Consider the following 22316-nt stretch of genomic DNA (forward strand, 5'->3'; position numbering starts at 1 on the left):
GCTTAAAGATAGTGAACAGAGGAACTGATACCTCACGTGTCTCCTCAAAAGGGGAGAAAAGCAGAATTTAAGATAAAAATGGTCAGTGAATACAAGATATCCCTGCGGATTTATTCTTCTGGTGTTTCCAAATCAGAAGTGTGCCTGCAGAGTTTAAGATGTAATTTTCTCCCCCACCGTCCCCACACCAGCCCAAAAGAAATCTGGTTCAAGCAAGTTTCTCCACAGGACGTCACTTACCAATTGATTTGGGCACTGGTTGATGGGTTTGAAGAATCATTCTGGTTTGGGCAGCCCCAGCTAAGAGAAAATCAAATAAAGAGACAGAAGGCAACATCAGTAAACCATAAAGTACTTGGCCAGGCCGTTCCACATAATGAAATGTCCCAAGGTAGTTTACAATGAACAAGGAATACAGGCAGATTAAAGGGAGGGAGCTGGAGGTGTTGCTGGAGAGATCAGTTTTCTGGAAACTTTTGAAGGTGGGGTGATGGGTACAAGGGTGGAAAAGTTTATCATAGAATCACACAGCACAAGAGGCCGCCATTCGGCCCTTTTTGCCGGCACTTTGAAAGAGCAGCTCAATTAGTCCCACTCCCCCGCTCTTTTCCCATAGCCCTACAAAATTTTCCTTTTCAAGCATATATCCAATTCTCTTTTGAAAAATACTGCTGAATTTGATTCCACCACCCTTTCAGGCAGTGCATTCCAGCTCACCTTAACTTGCTGCTTAAAAATATATATTTTCCTCTCCCTTCTAATGACCCAGATGCAGAGAGGATATTTCCACTCAATGGGAAAACTAATACTAGGGGACATAGTCTCAGAATAACGGGTCACCCATTTAAAACTGAGATGAGGAGAAATTTCTTCTCTGAGGGTTGTAAATCTATGGAATTCTCTGCTCTAGTGAAAAGTCCACCAAGAAAATCCCCTCAGGCATCACCATCTCCTGTCATATTAATGCCACGGAAGAGGATATCAGAGACCAACTATGTATTAAGGTCCAGTCAGTTCTTTGCTCTCCAAGTTGAGTAGTCCGCTAATTATCCATTGAGGCTCAACTGCTTGTGTACATCAAATATGCAGCAAATTGATATAATAAAAAATAATTTCCTTTTCTGCAAATTGCTTCCAAATCACACCACAATGGTAGCAATCTTTCAGTGTCGCCATAAGCTCATTACCCAAATGAATCTTGCCTAACGTCAGTGCATTAGAGTTGGCATAAAGGGTTCCCCTCCCTCAATCGCTCCTAATCTTCATCTATAGGCTATCTCCTGCCAACATTATTTAAACAAAAATAGGGTCAATATCCATCTGTATGCCAATGGTATTTAGGTTTGCCTTTTAATTCCTACAATTGTTGCTGCAATGTCTCAATTGCTCATCCAACATCAAGTCACAAATGAGCCAGAAACTTCTGCAGCTTAACACTGGCAAGACCAAAGCCATACCGCTTCCTGAAACAAATTCTGCACCCACATTTCATCCACGTACCTGGCTGCTCACTCAGATTGAACACTGAACCCCGAGCTAAACTTCAACACCCATATCTTGTCAATTATGAAGACCGCAGGAAATGCAGGTTTTGAAGAATAATTCACCTATGCAAACCCAATTCTATTAAATGGCTTCACAGCATGACAAACTATTAAAAGCCGGTCTAAATATACAAGAAATATTTCTATTACTTTAATGTAAGTTTGAATATTGAATAGAACTATACTGGAAGTGCATCTGTTCTTTGTTAACACGCTCCATTGGTCAATGAACCAGTCAAACATACTGGATACATTCAACATTCATTCACTGACCAATTTGTAAGAGCAGAATTATAAAAGACTTTCTAAATTCATGTATGGTTCAGTAGCACCATCAAGACCCAAGTGGTTATTTATAGATTTTTAACATCTGTGCTTATGCTCAATGGGCATCGAGCAATACGCATCAACAAATCAGCAGCACGGCTTCTAAAGCACCATTCTACACTTTCTCAGCTTCCTTACCGGTGACACAATTCTAATTTTCACCAAAATGAACTCCCAAGCAATTTAAAATACACTGTTTGCACAGAACTATGGCATTGTATTTTTCTGGAAGTTACTGCAAAATTCAATTTTCAAGATTTATTTTAAAAATAAGATTCATTGCAGCAAGTGTTGATATTTGCATTTGAGCTCTCCCAAGCATGCAACAGTAAAAAAAAAGCAAGATACTGATAATCTTAATGGGTCAATACTAATTAGCTGTAATGTTATACGAAAAGGAACTGTAGAGCCCCATTAGGAAAGTTCATGAAATCTAAATGCTGTATATTTTTTTTTTAGTAACAGAAAAACAGATGAAGCTAAAGCTAGTCAGATTAACAAACTATTTTATAACAGGTTTTTTTAAAACTTTTTTTTTGAAAGCTCTGATATGCCACTGGATAGCAATGCACTTTAAAATGAAAACCAACAGCCAGGGTTGAAATCCCACGTAGCATTCAATTAGCAATGTTCATCAGCTGACTAAATGAATGATAAGAGTCAAGGGTTATGGGAAGCGGGCGGGGAAGTGGAGTTGAAGCCAAGATTAGATCAGCCATGACCGTATTGAATGGCGGCACAGGCTCGATGGGCCAAATGGCCTACTCTTGCTCCTAGTTCTTATGTTCTTTGTGGAGAAGAGCTCTTGTAAGTTGGGAATATGAAATAAAAACAGAAAGTGCTGGAGAGGCACAGCAGGCCGAACGTACAGAGGGAAAAAATGGAGATGTGAGACGATCTGCACCATCAAACTCACTTCATCCACCACGTACACAATGGCTCGCTTTCCCCACTCACTCAATCTCCTGGGAGAGGCAAAAAAAAAATGAAGCCATTGCAGGAAAAATTCTTTTAGTGAGCATCTGGAAGGGAAAGATACGCTTGAATTTCAACCGCTGCCTTTGAGTCGCACAACAAAAGATCTGGTCTGAAAAGTTGCTCTATTTCTTCTCCTTCAGACCTGCCACACATGTCCGAGAATCTCTGCCTCTTGTCTCTATTGAGATTTATGTAAAATACAGCTATTGCAAAAAAAAAGCCTCGACATAAAGGCTTATAAATGGAATCAAAGTTAATAAATATAATTCCATGCGCATTGGTTTGCAACAAATATCACAACATTTTTCAACAGGAACAGTTCACTTTTCACTGAGTTGTTCATCGCGGTTCCGAGCCCCACGATCGGACTTGAGCACAGTGGGGCTGAAATTGCGGTCGGAGGCTGGATGCCTCTGACCTGAAAAATGTCTACGCAAGTACCCGGTGGTCTCGGAGGAGCGTGGGATTCCGGTGGGAGGCCTTCTCTTCCCGCGCTGCGAAGCGCGCTCCCGTCCTCCTGGTTCCCACTCAGAAGGTGCAGTCACGTGTGACTGCTCAACCAATCAGGTACAGTATTCTCAATTAATAGCAGTGGGAATTCCGTATCTACCAGTTCTCATTGATATTAATTGAGGAAAAAAAACAAATAACACCAAATAAAAAATTAAAAACACATCACATAATTAAAATTAATTGAAATTAAAGTTAATGAATACCTTAGAGAAAAAAAAATTCTGAGTTTTTAAAAGTTTTTTAAATTATGGTTTAAAATAAATTTATCGCAGTGTTTTTTAAAAAATATCAGGCGCAAGAATTTTGAGGACATTTGCTGGGCAAGCTATGGGTAAATATCGCAATCTTGTCCTTGCAAATGTCCTCGCTTCCCGAGATACGGATGATGTGTCAAGTTCGAGCTCGACAGATCGGAAAAGCCGGTTTTCAGCGCATGCGCATTTTGCGCTGAAAACCGGCTTTTGCGATGCCTTCCCGGGTCTGTAGACATAATCTACAGTCCGGGCCATAATCTAGGCTGACCTTTCAGTGTACCACTGAGGGAGTGCTGCATTATTGGAGGTGCCGTCTTTCAGATTAGTGGGCAAGACGAGACGCGTCAGACTGTTCATGCGGATATAAAAGATCCCATAGTATAAAGAGAAATTGCTTCAAACTGCCATAGGGACAGAGTCTCAGAATAAGGGGTCGGCCATTTAAGACTGAGATGAGGAGAAATTTCTTCACTCAGAGGGTGGTGAATCTTTGGAATTCTCTACCCCAGAGGGCTGTGAATGCTCAGTCGTTGAGTTTATTCAAGACAGAGATCAATAGATTTTTGGATATTAAGGGAATCAAGGGATATGGGAATAGTGCAGGAAAGTGGAGTTGAGGTAGAAGATCAGCCATGATCTCATTAAATGGCAGAGCAGGTTTGAGGGGCTGAATGGCTGACTCCTGCTCCTATTTCTTATGTTCTTATATTTTATTGATAGTTTGATCGGGCGAGAGGAAATAAGGTCTTGTGTGGAGCATAAACACCGGCACAGACCTGTTGGGCTGAATAGCTATGCTGTAAATTCTGTATAAATATATAGAATTTTCATGAACCTTATTTTAAATTTAAAGGATTAGATAACTGATGTCTTGAGGAACCCATCAAGTTCAACAGCACTGGCTCTGGATAAAGGGAATCAAGGGGTATGGGGATGATCTCATTGAATGGTGGTGCAGGCTCGAAGTGCCGAATGGCCTACTCCTGCTCCTATTTCTTATGTTCTCAAGTTCTTGTGATAGAGCTTGGTTGTACCAAGCAGTTCCCAAAAGATGAGGTCAATCCCCAGGGTGGACAGGAAACAGCCACAGTTCCCTCAGCATTGAACACATCATAATTATGCCCATGACATTGATAGTACAAAACAGAATGATAGATTGGGTTTTTTTTACAGTCACAATATTAACTTAGTTAGATTGAACATGCTGATGTCAACATCACTAAAACAGGAGCCACACCAAGATACATCCTTAAAGAAAGAAAGACTTGCATTTATACAGTGACCACCGGATGACACAAAGCGCTTTACAGCCAATGAAATACTTTTTGGAGCGTAGTCACTGTTGTAATGTGGGAAACGCGGCAGCCAATTTCCGCACACTGCAAACTCCCACAAACAGCAATATGGTAATGGCCCAACCATCTGTTTTTGTGAGGGTTAAATTTTGGCCAGGACACCAGGGATAACTTCCCTGTTCTTCTTCGAAATAGTGGCGGTGGGATCTTTTACATCCACCCAAGGGGACAGACGGGGCCTCGGTTTAACGTCTGATCCGAAAGATAGCACCTCCGACAGTGCAGCGCTCCCTCCGCACTGCACTGGGAGTGTCAGCCTCTGAAAGGAAAATTAAGTTATACCAAAACATAACAAGATTGGGGGTAAAGAAGATATTAAAAAGTCGTTGCTGGAAGAGAGACCTCTCAGAATTTGATGAGGCCTGGTCAGCGGGTGATTTAGCTGGTAATTCTCTTGGTTAAAAACTCGTAAGTGCTGTTGTTAAGTGCATATTTAATTGTGCACTCCCTCGGCACTGCACCGGAGTATCAGCCTGAATTTTGTGCACTTTAGTCCCTGCCACGGCTGACGCAGAATGAATTGATGCCAGTATTGTGTGAGGAGGCTAATCTTGGATGTACATGCATTGCGACCTCAGGTGCTTTATAAAGAACTAAGTAGTGCCTTACCATCCAATTCCTTCCGTGGGATGATCGAGCAAAACCCGCACAACGTACAGAAGACAGGTGAGCAGTTTCAGAGAGAAGTTGAAGAGTCGTATCCTTAAACCTGCAATGGAAAGAAAACCAGCAGCCTTGATTTAGGACCATTTCCAGTGAGTGACTGAATTAATGCAGTGCAAGTCTGGCTCAGTTAATAATACCTTTGCCCGTGAGTCAGAAAGATGTGGGTAATCTAGTCTGACACTTCAATGCACTACTGAAGGAGTGCTGCATTGTCGAAGGAGCTGAATGCTTCAAACTGGCATTCGAGTGTAAATGCAGCTTTAAACATTGAAGTTTGTGCTCTACTTAAATGAGGTACAAATTACATATCTATATATATATTTTAAATTACTCACTGGTAAACTGTTACTTTTTGAAAACTTCTGCAATTAAAAATATGCAAAAAAATATATAACATTTGAAAAAAACATGGCAAGAATTTGTGAAATTATGTATTCCTAATGGTGGCGAAAAATTGTGCAGCCAAACAGGTTCATGTGTAGCTGAGAGCCACATCAGCCACTAGAGGGAGATGTGTGCAAAGGTCCCAGTGAAAATCGTACCGAGCCCAGCAAGCACATCATAATCATAGGCAGTCCCTCGGAATCGAGGAAGACTTGCTTCTATTCTTAACATGAGTTCTTAGGTGGGTGGCTGAACAGTCCAATACGAGAACCACAGTCTCTGTCACAGGTGGGAGATATATTCGTTGAGGGAAGAGGTGGGTAGGCCTGGTTTGCTGCACTCTTTCCGCTGCCTGCGCTTAGTTTCTGCATGCTCTCGGCGAGCACAGCAAGCAGAGGGGCGATGGGTGAACGAGACTTGGTGCGAGGTAGGATACGAACATAAGAAATATAGGAGCAGGAGTAGGCCCTATGGTCCCTCGAGCTTGCTCCGGCATTCAATAAGATCACGGCCGATCATCGACCTCAATTCCACTTTCCCGCCCGATCCCCACATCCCTTGATTCCCGAAAAGTCCAAAAATCTATCTATCTCAGCTTTGAATATACTCACAGCCCTCTGGGGCAGAGAATTCCAAAGATTTACAAACGTTCTGATGAAGGGTTACACCTGAAACATTCATTTTAGTTTTATTTCTCCTTTCTCCACAGATGCTGCCTGAACATTTCCAGCATTTGCTTCGTATTTCCAGCATCCGCAGAATTTTGTTTTTTTTGTGTCGATTGACAAATCCAGATTCTTTTTTTCAGTTCGTAAACAATGAGGCTTGTCGGGCTCCGAATTCTCCTCTTTCATTTGGGAATCTTTCACATGTAACGATTCGCAGCATTGTCCTTTTTCCCCCTTTCCATAATCATACTGGCCTGATTTTGCAGGGCCGATGATGGCAAGACCACAGCGTACGGCAAAAAAAGGCCCCACAAGTCCTCGGTTTCCATAGGGGCTGCTCATGTGCGACAACCCAGAACTTGCGATCTGTCAAGGTATCGCCTTTACAGATCTACCCCACCAACTGGAAAATCACTTTCGCTCATGCAGATTGGGCTATTTGCCTTGATTTCTCTCTCTCCTCCGCGCTCTCTCTCCTCCTTGCTTTCGCTCTCTCTTTCTCTCCCCCCCTCTCTCTATCTCTCTCCCCCTCACTCGCTCTCTCCCCTTGCACTCTATCTTTTCCCCCTCGTTTTCTCTCTCCCCATCATGCTCTCTCTCCCTTTGCGCTCTATCTTTCCCCCCTCACTCTCTCGCTCCCTCCCCCATGCTCTTTCTCCCCCCCCGCTCTTTCTCCCCCCCCGCTCTATCTCTCTCTCCCTCCCCCACGCTTTTTCTCCCCCTCGCTCTATCTCTCTCTCCCTCCCCCACGCTCTTTCGCCCCCTCGCTCTATCTCTCTCTCCCTCCCCCACGCTCTTTCGCCCCCTCGCTCTATCTCTCTCTCCCTCGCTCTCTCTTCCCCCATGCTCTTTCTCCCCCCCCCCCCGCTCTATCTCTCTCTCCCTCCCCCATGCTCTTTCTCCCCCATGCTCTTTCTCCCCCTCGCGCTCTATCTCTCTCTCCCTCGCTCTCTCTCCCCCATGCTCTTTCTCCCCCTCGCTCTCTCTCTCCCCCATGCTCTTTTTCCCCCTCGCTCTCTCTCTCCCCCATGCTCTTTTTCCCCCTCGCTCTATCTCTCTCTCCCTCACTCTCTCTCTCCCCCATGCTCTTTCTCCCCCCTGCTCTATCTCTCTCTCCAATGCTCTTTCTCCCCCCCCGCTCTATCTCTCTCTCCCTCTCAAATGCCCAGCAAATGCTCGTGAAACCCTTACACCTCGGTTTGAGCAGGCATAGGGCCTGCTTTCACCAGCGTAAGGGTTCATATAAATCTTAAACTTAAAAGTAAGAAATCACGCACAAAAAAATTAAAATTAGTTTATGCAAATTTTGGCCTGGATTAAAATGTTTAAACCTATTAAAAAAATAAAATTTTTATCGTATGTTCTTTATTGGAGGTACTTTTAATTAAATTTTGAAAATGGGAACATTTATTTTTATTCCAGTTGCGTAACTTATTTAATTATTTGGGGATTCCACACATGCTCATAGAGGTTCCGTTCATAAATGGAATCCCTATAAGCATATGAGGAATCTTCCTTTCTGATTGGACTACCGGGCCCACATGATCCCAAGAACGCTTCCGAACCGGCGACGTCCCCGCGACTTTACACAGACGTCTCTGATGCCCGGGAGCCTGAAGGTAAGTCCAGATAGTTTTAGCCCGCAATTCCAGGTCACTGTATTTTTAATACAAAAGTTACATCGTCATAGGCAATCCCTCGAACGAGGATGACTTGCTTCCACACCAAAAGGATGAGTTCACAGATGTTTCAATGAAGGACCCGATATTCCAGTCCTGAACTCCAGTTGAAAGGGTGGAAGATGCCTGTGCGTAGATTTTTTTTAACGTGTGGTGACTGTTGCACACCAGCCACCACACGGGCTTGACATATGCGAGGCTTAAAACAGCAATATGAGGCTGCCATTCATCACATAGTACTTAACTAAATGTCATAGTAAAGATAATCCACGACTGCACTTATTCGTTTTTTTTAAGCTAGATTTAATAAACCGTCTTTGCGATGTTAATTTCAGGCTGTCACATACAGTGTCACATCACGTCCAACCTGTATCTCATTTTAACAAAAGCTTCACTAAATGGAGTGTGTGGGTTGAGATTGCTACTCAAAATCAGCGATTCCCCCTGGAATTCATAATTTTCGATCTGTATCTCCTCCTCGCTCCCATTTTCAGTTTTCTTTTCTCGTTCCTTTTGTTTAAAAAGCTGCTGTTTACCTGCCAGGTTCAGCATATTTATTCTGTGTTTCCCTGGAGAGACTGCAACAAAATTGTCCTCCTGGTCTGACAAATTAATTTTTGGGCTGGACTTTCCGGTTTTGGCTTTTTTGGGCAATATGTGAAAATTACCGTTTTTGCTGCGTTAACGATTTTAGGCCGAGCTTTCAGTCTTTGGGCATCGCAAAGGGAGGCATTCCACAATTATTCGCAGTGCAAGACGCGAGTTTTGGCAACTTTATCCGGGGTCATTTGCGCTGAGAGAGGCTCCTTGCTGGGGTGGTGGGGGGGGGGGGGGGGGAGGGGGAGGGGGAACTCCCAAAGCAAGTGCGCTACTCGGAACTCCTACATGGCAAGCGAGCCCCAGGTGGGCAGAGGAAACGTTACGAGGACACCCTCATAGCCTCCTTGGTAAAGTGTAACATCCCCACCGGCACCTGGGAGTCCCTGACCAAAGACCGCCCTAAGTGGAAGAAGCGCATCTGGGAGTGCGCTGAGCACCTCGAGTCTCGTCGCCGAGAGCGTGCAGAAATCAAGCACAGACAGCGGAAGGAGCGTGCGGCAATCCAGGCTCCCCACCCACCCTTTCCTTCAACCACTGTCTGTCCCACCTGTGACAGAGACTGTAATTCCTGTATTGGACGGTTCAGTCACCTGAGAACTCACTTTCGGAGTGGAAGCAAGTCTTCCTCGATAATGATGATGGTGGGAGGGGGAAATAAAATTCAAGAAAACATTCTAAAAACATTACCAAGACGCTTAACTAATTAATCGCTGCAAAAAAATTAATAAAAACTTTAACTTACCTTTTTTGCAGCTTTTCCAACTTACTGCTGCCGCCAGGGCTGCACCGACAGGTTTGACCTGTCGCTGTTCTGGGCGCGGCGTACGGGTCGGGAGACTGCCAAAGCTCAGACGGTAACGCAATCCATGTCGTTACATGTCCGGTGCAGCTCTCCCCGTCGGTACGTCCCATCGCCGCCGCAAACAATGAGCCAGGGATTTTGCCCGGACTTTGCGACCGGGTTTTCGCTGCGGAGGCTCAAATCTCGCCGAAAATCGGTCGCAAACCCCTCCAAAATCCAGCCCAATGGGTTTAGTGTAGAATACTGTGTGCTGCCTTTTAGAATTAATTAAAGGTGAACCTTCACAGCCCCTTTGCATGTTGGGTACAATGCTGCCCAGGTGGCTTAAATGGACCAACGGTACAAAACTGCTCACAAGGTTCAAGTAGACCACCAATGCGGGCCAAGTTAGTTCCCTGGTCTGTGGCCAATTGACCTGAGCCTGCCAGGGGAATGGAAGTATGTGATGATTAGCCTCAGTTTCCGTTCCTGGCACACACCTGTGAGGTTATCCACTTTGGTGGCAAAAACAGGAAAGCAGAATATTTTCTGAATGGTGAAAGATTAGGAAAAGGGGGAGGTGCAACGAGACCTGGGTGTCATGGTACATCAGTCATTGGAAGTTGGCATGCAGGTACAGCAGGCGGTGAGGAAGGTAAATGGCATGTTTGCCTTCATAGCGAGAAGATTTGAGTATAGGAGCAGGGAGGTCTTACTGCAGTTGTACAGGGCCTTGGTGAGGCCACATCTTGAATATTGTGTTCAGTTTTGGTCTCCTAATCTGAGGAAGGACATTCTTGCTATTGAAGGAGTGCAACGAAGGTTCACCAGACTGATTCCCGGGATGGCGGGACTGACATATGAAGAAAGACTGGATCGACTAGGCTTATATTCACTGGAATTTAGAAGAATGAGAGGGGATCTCATAGAAACATATAAAATTCTGACAGGATTGGACAGGTTAGATGCAAGAAGAATGTTCCTAATGTTGGGGAAGTCCAGAACCAGGGTCACAGTCTAAGGATAAGGGGTAAGCTATTTATGTCGAGATGAGGAAAAACTTCTTCACTCAGAGAATTTTGAACCTGTGCAATTCTCTACCACAGAGAGTTGTTGAGGCCAGTTCGTTAGATATATTCAATAGGGAGTTAGATGTGGCCCTTATGGCTAAAGGGATCAAGGGGTATGGAGAGAAGGCAGCAGTGGGGTACTCAAGTTGCATGATCAGCCATGATCATATTGAATGGTGGTGCAGGCTCGAAGGGCCGAATGGCCTACTCCTGCACCTATTTTCTATGTTTCTATGTTTAAGAGCAGAATCTCTGAAAGGTCCTTTCCCAGCATTACAGGTATTTTAAATGTCAGCCTTGGCTCAGTTGGTCAGGCGCTTACTTCGGAGTCAGAGCATTTTGGGTTCAAGCCGCACTCCAGGACTTGAGCACATAATGTGGACTGGTGCTTCAGTGCAGCACTATGGAAGTGCTGCAATGTCAGGAGCGCTGTTGTTCGAACAAGATATTAAATTATTCAGCTGGACATAACGGATCCCAGGGCACTAGTAGAGCAGGAGCAGTGAGATTCCTGGTGTCCAGAAACATACCTGGCAAAAAGAATTGGGAAATTGCACAATGACATAACTTCAATTAAAATAAAATAATTGGTGGATGCCTTAATGAGGTTATCGCTTATTTCATGTGAGAGGCTTCTGCGAAGCGAAAATTGTCTGGCCAGGAAGTAATAGGCAGAAAGCATCAGATGAGTAACAGGGTCTAAGACCTCTTGCCCATTCTTCCAATCCTCATTCACACAGTCCAGCGAGGACTGTCATAAGATCTATCCTACAGATATTTGAAGAACGTAAACCAGAGGTGATCCAAAACTCGGTTGCCCCGTGTCCTAACTCGCCACCACTCACTCATCACCCCCTGTGCTCGCTGAGCTACACTGGCTCCTGGTTAAACAATGCCTCGATTTCAAAATTCTTATCCTTGTTTACAAATCCCTCATGGCCTCGCCCCTCCCTATCTCTGTCATCTCCTCCAGTCCCACAAACCCCCGAGATGTCTGCACTCCTCCAATTCTGCCGTCCTGAGCATCCCCGAGTATAATCGCTCAACCATTGGTGACCATGCCTTCTGTTACCTGGGCCGCAAGCTCTGGAACTCCCTGCCTAAACCTCTCCGCCTCTCTTTCCTCCGTCAAGATGCTCCTTAAAATATACCTCTTTGACCAAGCTTTTGGTTACCTGCGTTAATTTCTACTTATGCAGCTCGATGTCAAATTTTTATGGCATAATACTCCTGTGAAGCACTTTGGGACGTTTCACTATGTTAAAGGTGCTATATAAATGCAAAGTGTTGTTGTTCCCATCCCATTTTCACAGCAAGATTCATTTGCATTTGAACAGGCAGCAGTACCAGTAAAACATTCTGAATATTTATGTTGAGCAGATTTCAAAGATTAACTGGCCATTAATCTCATCGATGGGTCTGAGGTTATCGCTCATCGTGTTGCTATTTACATTGCTGTCTGTGTGCAAAATGTCTGTGGCATTTTTCAGTCACTTGTCCAAAACAATTCATTGTTTATCAAGTCCGTCAAGATGTTTCTGAGAGACGTGTTAGGACGCGTCATAAAGGCATGCGTTGTTTTTGAACGCTGAATTTGACTGCTCTGTGGATTCCGGCACAGCTTCTTACAAGTGTGAAGCAACGGGGTTGGATTGATCTCTCGGCAACAATCCTGGTCACTTTACTTACTTGATCTTTGGTTTTTGATGAAGAAGAGCTTGAGCCGCTCCTTGAAGGTGTTCTCGTTCACGTAGAATTCCACCTGCACCCTGGGGAAACAGAAAATAAATCTTGTAATGCAACCATGCTTGAGAAAGCTGCTTTTCAGTCTGAATATTGTTTGCAGTCTTCACACACACAACACTTCGTTAAGTCTGGCTTTGTAGATACATCAGATATCCAGTCTGAGCAATAAGCAACTTGTTAAATCAAAAGGCAGCTTGCAGTGAGTGGCTGATCAATTCACACACACACACACACACACATTAAGATCTTTATGAAAGGGTTTGATAGCATAGATGTTTCCACTTAGAGGTGAGACCAGAACTAGGGGCCATAATAAATAGTCAATAATAAATCCAATAGGGAATTCAGGAGAGTTTTACCTAGAGAGTGGGTTAGAATTTGAAACTCACCACAGTGTACCCTGGATTGTATGAATTGTACCTTGAAATGTAAAGTTAAGAAATGTATTGAACAGAACTGCGGTCAGCATTCAAATGTAATGTATGGAACTGCTGACCGCATCCAAATGTACTGAACTGCTTTCGAATGTATTGTACAAATTTTTATATGAATAAAGTATATTTTGAAATTTAAAAAAAATGTGAAACTCACCACTGCAGGTAGTGGTTGAGGCGAATTAATATAGGTGCAATCAAGTGGAAGCAGGATAAACAGACGAGGGAGAAAGAAATAGAAGGATATGTTGATGGGGTTCGATGAAGAAAGGTGGGAGGAGGCTAGAGTGAAGCAAAAGCCCCGGCATGGACCTGTTGGACCAAATGGCCCGTTTCTGTGCCCTAAATACATTGTAATTAGGATGGATTTTAACCCACTTTATAATGTATTTTTGCTTCATGGGTTCTTTGCTTAAGAATTCATAGCAACGCATTGCTATTAAGAACTAGTTGGTTTATTAGCAAAAGGTTGAACAATCACACTACACATTACCAGTTCATCCACCAGGCTCACAACCACCTGCCTCATCGTCGATCCCCCGAACCCAACTGGCTGGGGTTTTATTGAGTCTTGTGAACATCACGTGACTGGCTAAGCCACTCCCAACTCAACAGCTCTACAAACCTGTGAGCATACTCCTAGATGCACACATTACACCCTTCACTGGTACAAAAAGGATGGGGCGGGGGGAGATGGAGTTAAGGTTGAGGTAGTCAACAAACCGCCTTGTTCCCGCTCGGCCACTATTTTCCCCGGGGCCTTCCACTGGGCAGTCCAGATGCCCACCTGAATCAGACGGCAGCCTTCTGAATCCTTTATTACAATCTTGTTGGAACTGTGTGGTTGGAAGAGGAACTATATGTTCAATACATGCAGCAGGTTGACTTACGAGGGTGAGCACCTATAATGTGTATTCTGCATAGTGTATTTACCAGTAAATCAATGTGATCCAATAGTATTATAGGATACCTTAACATTCCACTTCACCGCTAACATTATTATCCATTATGATGTACATGTATGGTTAAGAAACATCCTAGTTGTTGAAACATACAAGATTCTGAGGGGGATTGACAGGGTAGATGCTAAGAGGCTGTTTCCTCTGGCTGGAGAGTCTCGAATTAGGGGGTCACATTCTCAGGATAAGGGGTTGGCCATTTAAGACTGAGATGAGGAGGAAATTTCTTCATTCGGATGGTTGTGAATCTTTGGAATTCTCTACCCCAAAGATGCTGAGTTGTTGAGTATATTCAAGGCTGAGATTTTTGGACTCTAGGGGAATCAAGAGATACGGGGATTGGGTGGGAAAGTGAAGCTGAGGTCGAAGGTCAGCCATGATCTTATTGGATGGTGGAGCAGGCTCGAAGGGCCGAATGGCCTAACCCTGCACCTAATTGTTATATTCTTACTTTGTGTGCAATGAGATTGCAAATGCACCGGTCGATATTTCTAGTTCTTTTAGAATGTGTTGGCAAAATCCACCAGGGATAGTTAACAGAAGACTCATTCACAAAGCCATTTATGATCGTGCTACATTAGTAATAGGAGGTTTCCAACTCCTTGATCTCAGGATCAATACATTACATTCGTTCTTTACTTTTCCCATGAGTGACCATCAGAATTTATTTTGTTGATTCGGTGTCATGTGATATTGTACACAGACTCCAGGTGAGCTGAAGACCAGGCACAAACATCAATCGCGTAGCAATCCATCATCCCAAATGGTAAAGGCATGCAGACAAACAGCAACGCTTTAAAATAATGCTTGAAATAATTTCTGTTCTAAAGAGAATACAAAGAGAATACATACTACTGACGAAGGGACACAGACCTAAAACATTAACTCTCTTTCTCTTTCCACAGATGCTGCCTGACCCGCTGAGTATTTCTGTTTTTATTTCGGATTCCAGCATCCGCAGTATTTTGCTATTGTACATACTAATCCTTATTTTCTCATACATTCTCATCCTTATTTTCAAATCCCTCCATGGCCTCGCTCCTCCCTATCTCTGTAATCTCCTCCAGCCCCACAACCCCCCCCCCCCCCACCCCCGCGATATCTGCGCTCCTCTAATTCTGCCCTCTTGAGCATCCCTGATTATAATCGTTCAACCATTGGTGACCGTGCCTTCTGTTGCCTAGACTCCAAGCTGTGGAACTCCCTGCCTAAACCTCTCCGCTTCTCTTTCCTCCTTCAAGACGCTCCTTAAAACCTACCTCTTTGACCAAGCCCTGCGCTAATTTCTCCTTGTGTCAAATTTTTAACGCGTAATACTTCTGTGAAGTGCCTTGGGATGTTTCACTATGTTAAAGGCGCAATATAAATACAAGTTTGTCATTGTTGCTGTTGTTGTTGATGGTTCATGGACAGCAAACCACTTATGACCACCATAGCCCCTGTGTGTGTGTGGTACGTAGGAGCTATGTGCCCAGTGCCATCAAATGGGTTATTTTTCACAAATCACCTGAGATGTATCTAATATTTCATCATGGACCAGAAATTATGTTATGGGTTATATTGTATCTGTAAGCACTCTAGTAATGACTCCACGAGGTGAGGTAAGGTATTTTACTTGAACTGTGGTGATCTTAGTCTATTTATGACATCTCCTGTGTGAGGGTACAGCATAGTGAGCACCCTTTTATCCCTGGCTACCTGTAGTGTACAGGTGACCCCTAGGTATCCACCAGTTGCATCCTCTGGTGGTACAGGCATAGTGTATGCAGTGTGAAGATACATCCAGTAGTCTTATGTAACTGTACATTGAGTGTACAGGGTATGTACTTATGTTATACATAAACAACAGGTTACTAGCGAATAAAAGCTCAACACTTTCATATGAATTTCCCCAATTATTTAAAATAAGTTAATGCCTCTGCTCGAGAGGCAATCAGAGGAACTTAAAGAGAAAATGGATTAAATGTCGATAACCTTCTATCCCACAGTGCAATTTCAGGATCATTGCCTCTATCATATTGACTGTATGTACCGAAGCAGTGCCACGGAATCTTTTACGTCCACCCGAGAGAGCAGACGGGGCCCGGGTTTAAAGACACATCCGAAAGACGGCACCTCCGACAGTGCAGCGTTCCCTCAGCACTGCACTGGAGTATCAGCCTAGATTTATGTGCTCAAGTCCCTGGAGTGGGACTTGAACCTATAACCTTCTGAAAGAAGGATCCCACCCGCGTCACGTGACGATTGCTAAGAACAGACGGTTAAATAAGAAGGTGGGGTGATGCTTGCTGGACGTAAGAAATCGGCCCGCTTTTAACTGCCCACCTGTTTTTTTGCCGGGGTGGGGGGGGGGCGGGGTAGGTTTATAATCGCTCCTTAAATGTTTTTTAAAAAACAAGCACTTTTCATGTAAATGGCCTCCTACTGGTGGTTGCGTTGCTTTGGTTGAAAACAATTATTAATATTTTCCATATAAATGTAGGTCAAGAGTGAATCCTTTCTTCCAAGAGCTAATTCAATGATGCATAGTGGTGATGGGAGGAGAGTGTGAAAGTCCCTTCTAACAACTAAAATCAAAGAATGATACAGCCATTCAGCCCATCATTTCTGTGCCGGAAATCACGCCGCAGATGCAAGATGCCACAATTTAATCAATAGCTCTCACCACTTATTCTACCTTTACACCTTTCTACAATATTACTACAGTTTGCCCTATAATTTCCTTGAAATGAGTCTTTTTTTAATTAATTCATGGGATGTGGGCGTTGCTGGCAATCCCTAATTACCCTCGAGTGTCTTGCTGGGCCATTTTAGAGGGCAGTTAAGAGTCAATCATATTGCTGTGGGTCTGGAATCACATATCGGCCAGACTGGGTAAGGACGGCAGATTTCCTTCCCTACAGGACATTAGTGAACCAAATTGTTTTTTTTTTAAATGACAATCTGGTAGTTTCATGCTCACCCTCACTGCTACTAATTTTTATTTTTTTAAATTCCAGATTTTTATTTAACTGAATTCAAATTCCCCCAGCTGCCGTGGTGGGATTTGAACTCATGTCCTCGAATTAATAGTCTCTGGATTACTAGTCCAGTAATGTTATCACTGTGCTACAGTTCTTCACAGCAATGCAACTGTTGCATCTTTGAAAGTGATACACTGCCACTGGCCTGTAGAGGGAGCTACACACAAGTTTCCTGGGTCTTCATATTTGCGTACTCGCATGCTGACAATCAACTGCAGGGAGGATCAATAAAACACAGCAGCAGAGTCAACTGATCTATCAGGAACCGATGAAGCAGAAGTGTACTGTGTTGGGATGCGAGTTGTTGCAGAACAACTGCTGCAAACCTTCACAGCTCACTTCCCCAGAATAGACATCACCAGCGCGTCTTCAAGCTGTCTCGGAGTGCTTTTATGGCTGCTGGATTCCCTTTGAAGTTTTAAGGTGATTAGCGAGGCCACATGTGAAAACCTTCCTTTTTTTTTTTGCACAGTGTGTTGTTGAGATCTGGAATGCACTGACTGAAATGCTGGTGGAAGCAGATTGAATAAGGGTACGGTAGCACTGCTTATGTTACTCTACAATCTCTCGCCGCTCCTTCGCCCCGACCTCGCCGCTCCTGCTGTACCTGCCCACGCTCCAATCACCGACCTGGGCCTTGATGACGTCCCTCTTCGCTGCCGTCGCCCTCCTGCACCAGCTCGCACCGTACCTTTGACGTGGTACGCCGCCACGCTGTCCATGGCCGCCGCTCATTTTATGGCCCCGACCACTGCCACTGATCGGATGTGATCGGGGCCCAGGAGAGACGTGAGTTCGGGGCCAGGGGCTCAGGGGCAGCACGGGCCCAGCCCACACTGCGATATGTGCGCACACTAGGTCCGTGCAGCAGAGCTGGTCTCCAGTCTTCCTGGTTAATCCTTGCCACTGGACCAAGACCTAGCTCCGTCAAGCCCGTGAGGTGGCTGGTGTGCAACGGCCACCCCACGTTAAAAAAATCCACGCACAGGCATCTTCCACCCTTCAACATGTAGTTCAGGACCTGGAATGTTAGGTCCTTCATTGAAACACCTGTGAACTCAACCCTTTTTTGACATGGAAGCAAGTCGTCCTCGTTTCGAGGGACTGCCTATGATAATGAGCTTGTGTTACTGGACTAGTAATCCAGAAGTCTGGATTGATTATCCAGCGACATGAATTCAAATCCCACCGCAGCAGCTGGGGAATTTTAATTCAGTTAGTTAAATAATTCTGGAATAAAAAGCGAGTTATCAGTAATGGTGACGATGAAACTACCGGATTGTCGTAATGTCCTTTAGGGAAGGAAATCTGCCTCCCTTACCCGGTCTGGCTTATATGTGACTCCAGACCCACAAAATGTGGTTGACTCTTAACTGCCCTTTGAAATGGCGGCTTACCACCAACTTCTCAAGGGCAATTAGGGATGGGCAATAAATGCTAGCCTTGCCAGTGATGCCCACATCCCACAAACGAATTAAAAAATACAGTAAATTTCTAAAGAGAATTGGATAAAACACTGGTTCGGCCACAGCTGGAGTACCGCATGCAGTTCTGGTCACTGCATTACAGGAAGGACGTGATTGCACTGGAGTGGGTACGGAGGAGATTTACAAAGGTGTTGCCGGGAGTGAAGAATCTTAGCTATGAGGACAGATTGGATAGGCTGGGTTTGTTTCCCTTGGAACAGAGGAGGCTGAGGGGAGACCTCATTGAGGTGTATAAAATTATGAGGGTCCTAGATAGAGTGGATAGGAAGGACCTATTTCCCTTAGCAGTGTGGTCAATAACCAGGAGGCATAAATTTAAAGTAATTGGTAGAAGGTTTTGAAGGGATTTGAGGGGAAATTTCTTCACACAGAGGGATGTGGAGGTCTGGAACTCCTACCCGAAAGGGTGGTAGAGGCAGAAACCCTCACCCTATTTAAAAACTACTTGGATGTGCACTTGAAGTGCCGTAACCTGTAGGAAAGTGGGATTAGGCTGGATAGTGGGATTAGGCTGGATAGCCTCTTTTTGGCCGGCGCGGACACGATGGGCTGAAACGGCCTCCTTCCGTGCTGTAAACTTCTATGATTCTATGAAATACTTGAAGGGGAAAAAATTCACAGGCCAAGGGGAAAGAGGAGGAGGAGTGGGATTAATCAGATAGCTCGACCAAAGAGCCGGCACAGGCATGATGGGCTGTTTCATTCTATGACACTAACTGCAGCCACTTGTATTCAAATGCAACAGACATTTTTTTGGACAGCTGGGTCTCACAAACATCAATGGAATAGATGACTAGATATTTGGCGAGCACTGAGGTAGCAGTATTGGCCAGGATATTGGAATGGCCGTCCGCTCCTCTTTGAGTGGTGCCATGGGATCGTTTGCATCCACCTGAACAGGCAGATGGGACCTCAATTTAACAGCTCATCTGAAAGTTGGCATGTCTGACAGCGAACCATTCCCTCAGGACTGCACTGAACATCATCAATGAAGTGTCAGCTCTTGAAGCCGCAACCTTCTGACTCGGAGGCGAGAGTGCTACCCACTGATATCTTGAAATTCTTCTCCTTTAAAAAAAAAATCATACAGCAGTGAGTTTAAATCAGTAAATTAATCTTGGGGGCTCTCCTGGTATTGCCAACGCTCTTGAGCGTTGAACTCATTGTCATGTTTGATTGCTACATTAAACTGGATTCAAAGTCATGGCAAAAAAAATCAAAAACAAAGTCAGGTCAAGTATGACCACCTGTAAACTAAATGAGAATGTCGTAATGGAACGAGTGCCAAATCATTTCTTTTCACTTGAAAAGTAAATGGTCTAAAGTGAAAGCAAAAAAGCCTTACATTGATATAGCGCGTTTCACGACCATCAGATGCCTCAAAGTACTTGACAGCTAATTAAGTACTTTTGGAGTGTAGTCACTGTTGTCATGTAGGAAAGGCGGCAGCCAATTTACGCACAGCAAGCTCCCACAAACAGCAATGTGATAATGACCAGATAAACTGGGGACTCCCCTGCTCTTCTTCGAAATAGTGGCCATGGGATCTTTTACCTCCACTTTAGAGAGCAGATGACTTGGGTTAACGTCTCATCCGAAAGACAGCACCTCCGACAGTGCAGCTCCCTCAGCACCGCACTGGAGTGTCGGCCCCGAGATTTATGTGCCCAAGTCCCTGGAGTGGGACTGCCTGAAAGGGTGGTGGAAGCAGATTCAATAGCAACTTTCAAAAGGGAATTGGATAACTACTTGAAAGGGAAAACATTTGCAGGGATATGGGGAAAGAGCGGGGGGAGTGGGACGAATTGGACAGCTCTTTCAAAGAGCCGACACAGGCACGATGGGCCAAATTCCTGTAGCACTCCTGGATTCAATCAGATTCTGGGATCAGATCACGTTCTTCAGATCGCAATGCCAAACTCAAACAAAAGAAAATCGATACCAATAGTGGCACCGACACCAAGAAAGATCTTCAGACGGTTAAGCACGGCAAGGGGAATAGTGCTGGCAAAAGCACTCCAGAGGGTACCAAAATTAAAACTGTTTCAGCAGGTTTGGAAGGCTAGCCAAGGATTTAGAACATCTGGCCGCTAGCCTGGTCAATATTGCACGTAGACGGGAGTCTAAGGTGACACCCTCAGAGAATTGCAGTTAATGATGCTGTCAGCATCAATTCATTGAATTCCTGTCTCGGGCTTTGCACATACTGGACTACAGAATATGCATCAGTTCCCCCCTGGGCCTTTTGGTACATTGTTATGCCAATCATAAGCCAGCGGGGCTAGGCAGGTGTGAGCCAGAACCATGCACTTTAGCAGCGGCCCCCCGGGAAGCTTTAATTGTAGCTCAAAGTGCCAGCAACTTGCATTTACTGGATTGATACTGCAATGGGCCTCCAAATAGTTGTCCACAGAGATGGAGTCATTTCAGATTGATTTGCCACAGTATATACACACAAAATAGCAAATGAATCTTGAATCTGTATATGATGCTGCCTGGTGGCCTGTATAAAGCCCAGGGCAGGAACAGTAGAAGGAAAGATATTTAATTTTGCAGAAACATTATCAAACTGTAGAACAGAGAGTTCTATTTTCAGGCACATGGTGTAACTTGATAGGAACATTGGCTGGGAAATTAAAGTGAAGACCTCATCTTTTTATTAAAAATCAGATGCTTCTAACTTTACTTCCCGTTCTATTTCTACCTTTCTCAGAAAGACACGCACAGACAAAGGAGACTATTTGGCTGATCCTTCAATTTGGGGCCGATTTTAACCCTACTTGCTCAGCAGAAACCTGGCGGGTGGGAAGTTAAAATCTAACCTGGCTCTTCTTTTTTGCTGTTGCACACAATTTATTCAACAATATGGTAAATTAGAAAGAAAGCAATTTTAGCAGTTGATACAGTGATCCAAAGTTGATATTTTTAAGTAATTATCCATAAATTGCATGATTTACACGTTTCTGGAAGTTTTACACAGAAGTCTGAAAGAGGAAAAACCAAGGAAAAATCAGCCACACAGTCTTTTAAAAGGATCCTTCGATAGTCTCACCAAAAAAAATAAAAACCCGTCTGAGTATATTCAGGACAGAGATCGATCGATTTTTGGATACTAAGGGAATCAAGGGATATGGGGATAATGCAGGGTAGTGGAGTTGTGGGAGAACAGCATCCATGACGATCGCCTACCCCTGCTCTTAGTTCTTGCATGGATATCCCCATTTTTACATTGTGTGTAGTATCTTGCTCTATACCTGCGTTAAATTTCAGCTGCCACCGTTCTGCACATTTGCAAGTATTAGCTTGGTCCTTCCTTGTAGTGCTTTGATTGCAATGAAACTTCACTGCCCTCTTTGGTTTAGTATCACTGGCTAATCTAACCAACTCACATTGCATTTCTAATCCATTTGAAGAAATCAGTTTCTGCTCAATACTTCGGAATTAATTTTGCACTGAAGGATCTTAACTGATGGAAATGGAACATTTTCCCATTTCAGACAATCTAGGTCAGGAAATAGTACAGTTAGCTGAAGAGTAAACCCTTATCATCAAACTGTAGAACAGACAATTCTATTTTCAGGCACATTCTGTAACTTGATAAGAACATTGGCTGGGAAATTAAAGTGAGGGTCTCACCACTTTGTTAAAAATCAGATGCCTCTAACTTTACTTCCCGTTCTTTATTGCTACCTTTCTCATAAAAGACACGCGCAATTTGTTCTGCCCCAACCATGTAACACAGCCTCAGGACATCACCTCATACTGCACCAAGGTAATATTTTTCATATCTACATCCAACAGACTGAGGTTTCTCTGAGTGAGATTGCAAATTTTGGTGCTGAGTAAGC

General features: G+C 44.2%; 1 protein-coding gene across 1 annotated transcript in view; it reads right to left on the reverse strand.

Annotated features, from left to right (window-relative positions):
- kcnt1b (potassium sodium-activated channel subfamily T member 1b) overlaps positions 1 to 13433 on the reverse strand; it is a 264397-nt gene extending 250964 nt beyond the window's left edge. The window contains exons 1-4 of the mRNA XM_070863605.1: positions 13378 to 13433; positions 12509 to 12588; positions 5581 to 5680; positions 241 to 300 (exon numbers count right to left, since the gene is read on the reverse strand). Of these exons, the coding sequence (XP_070719706.1) occupies positions 241 to 300; positions 5581 to 5680; positions 12509 to 12588; positions 13378 to 13433 (296 nt within the window). The remainder of the gene's footprint in view (positions 1 to 240; positions 301 to 5580; positions 5681 to 12508; positions 12589 to 13377) is intronic.
- Positions 13434 to 22316: the final 8883 nt, after the last annotated feature.

Source organism: Pristiophorus japonicus, chromosome 20 (genome assembly GCF_044704955.1).
Source record: "Pristiophorus japonicus isolate sPriJap1 chromosome 20, sPriJap1.hap1, whole genome shotgun sequence".
NCBI classification, from domain to species: Eukaryota; Metazoa; Chordata; class Chondrichthyes; family Pristiophoridae; genus Pristiophorus; species Pristiophorus japonicus.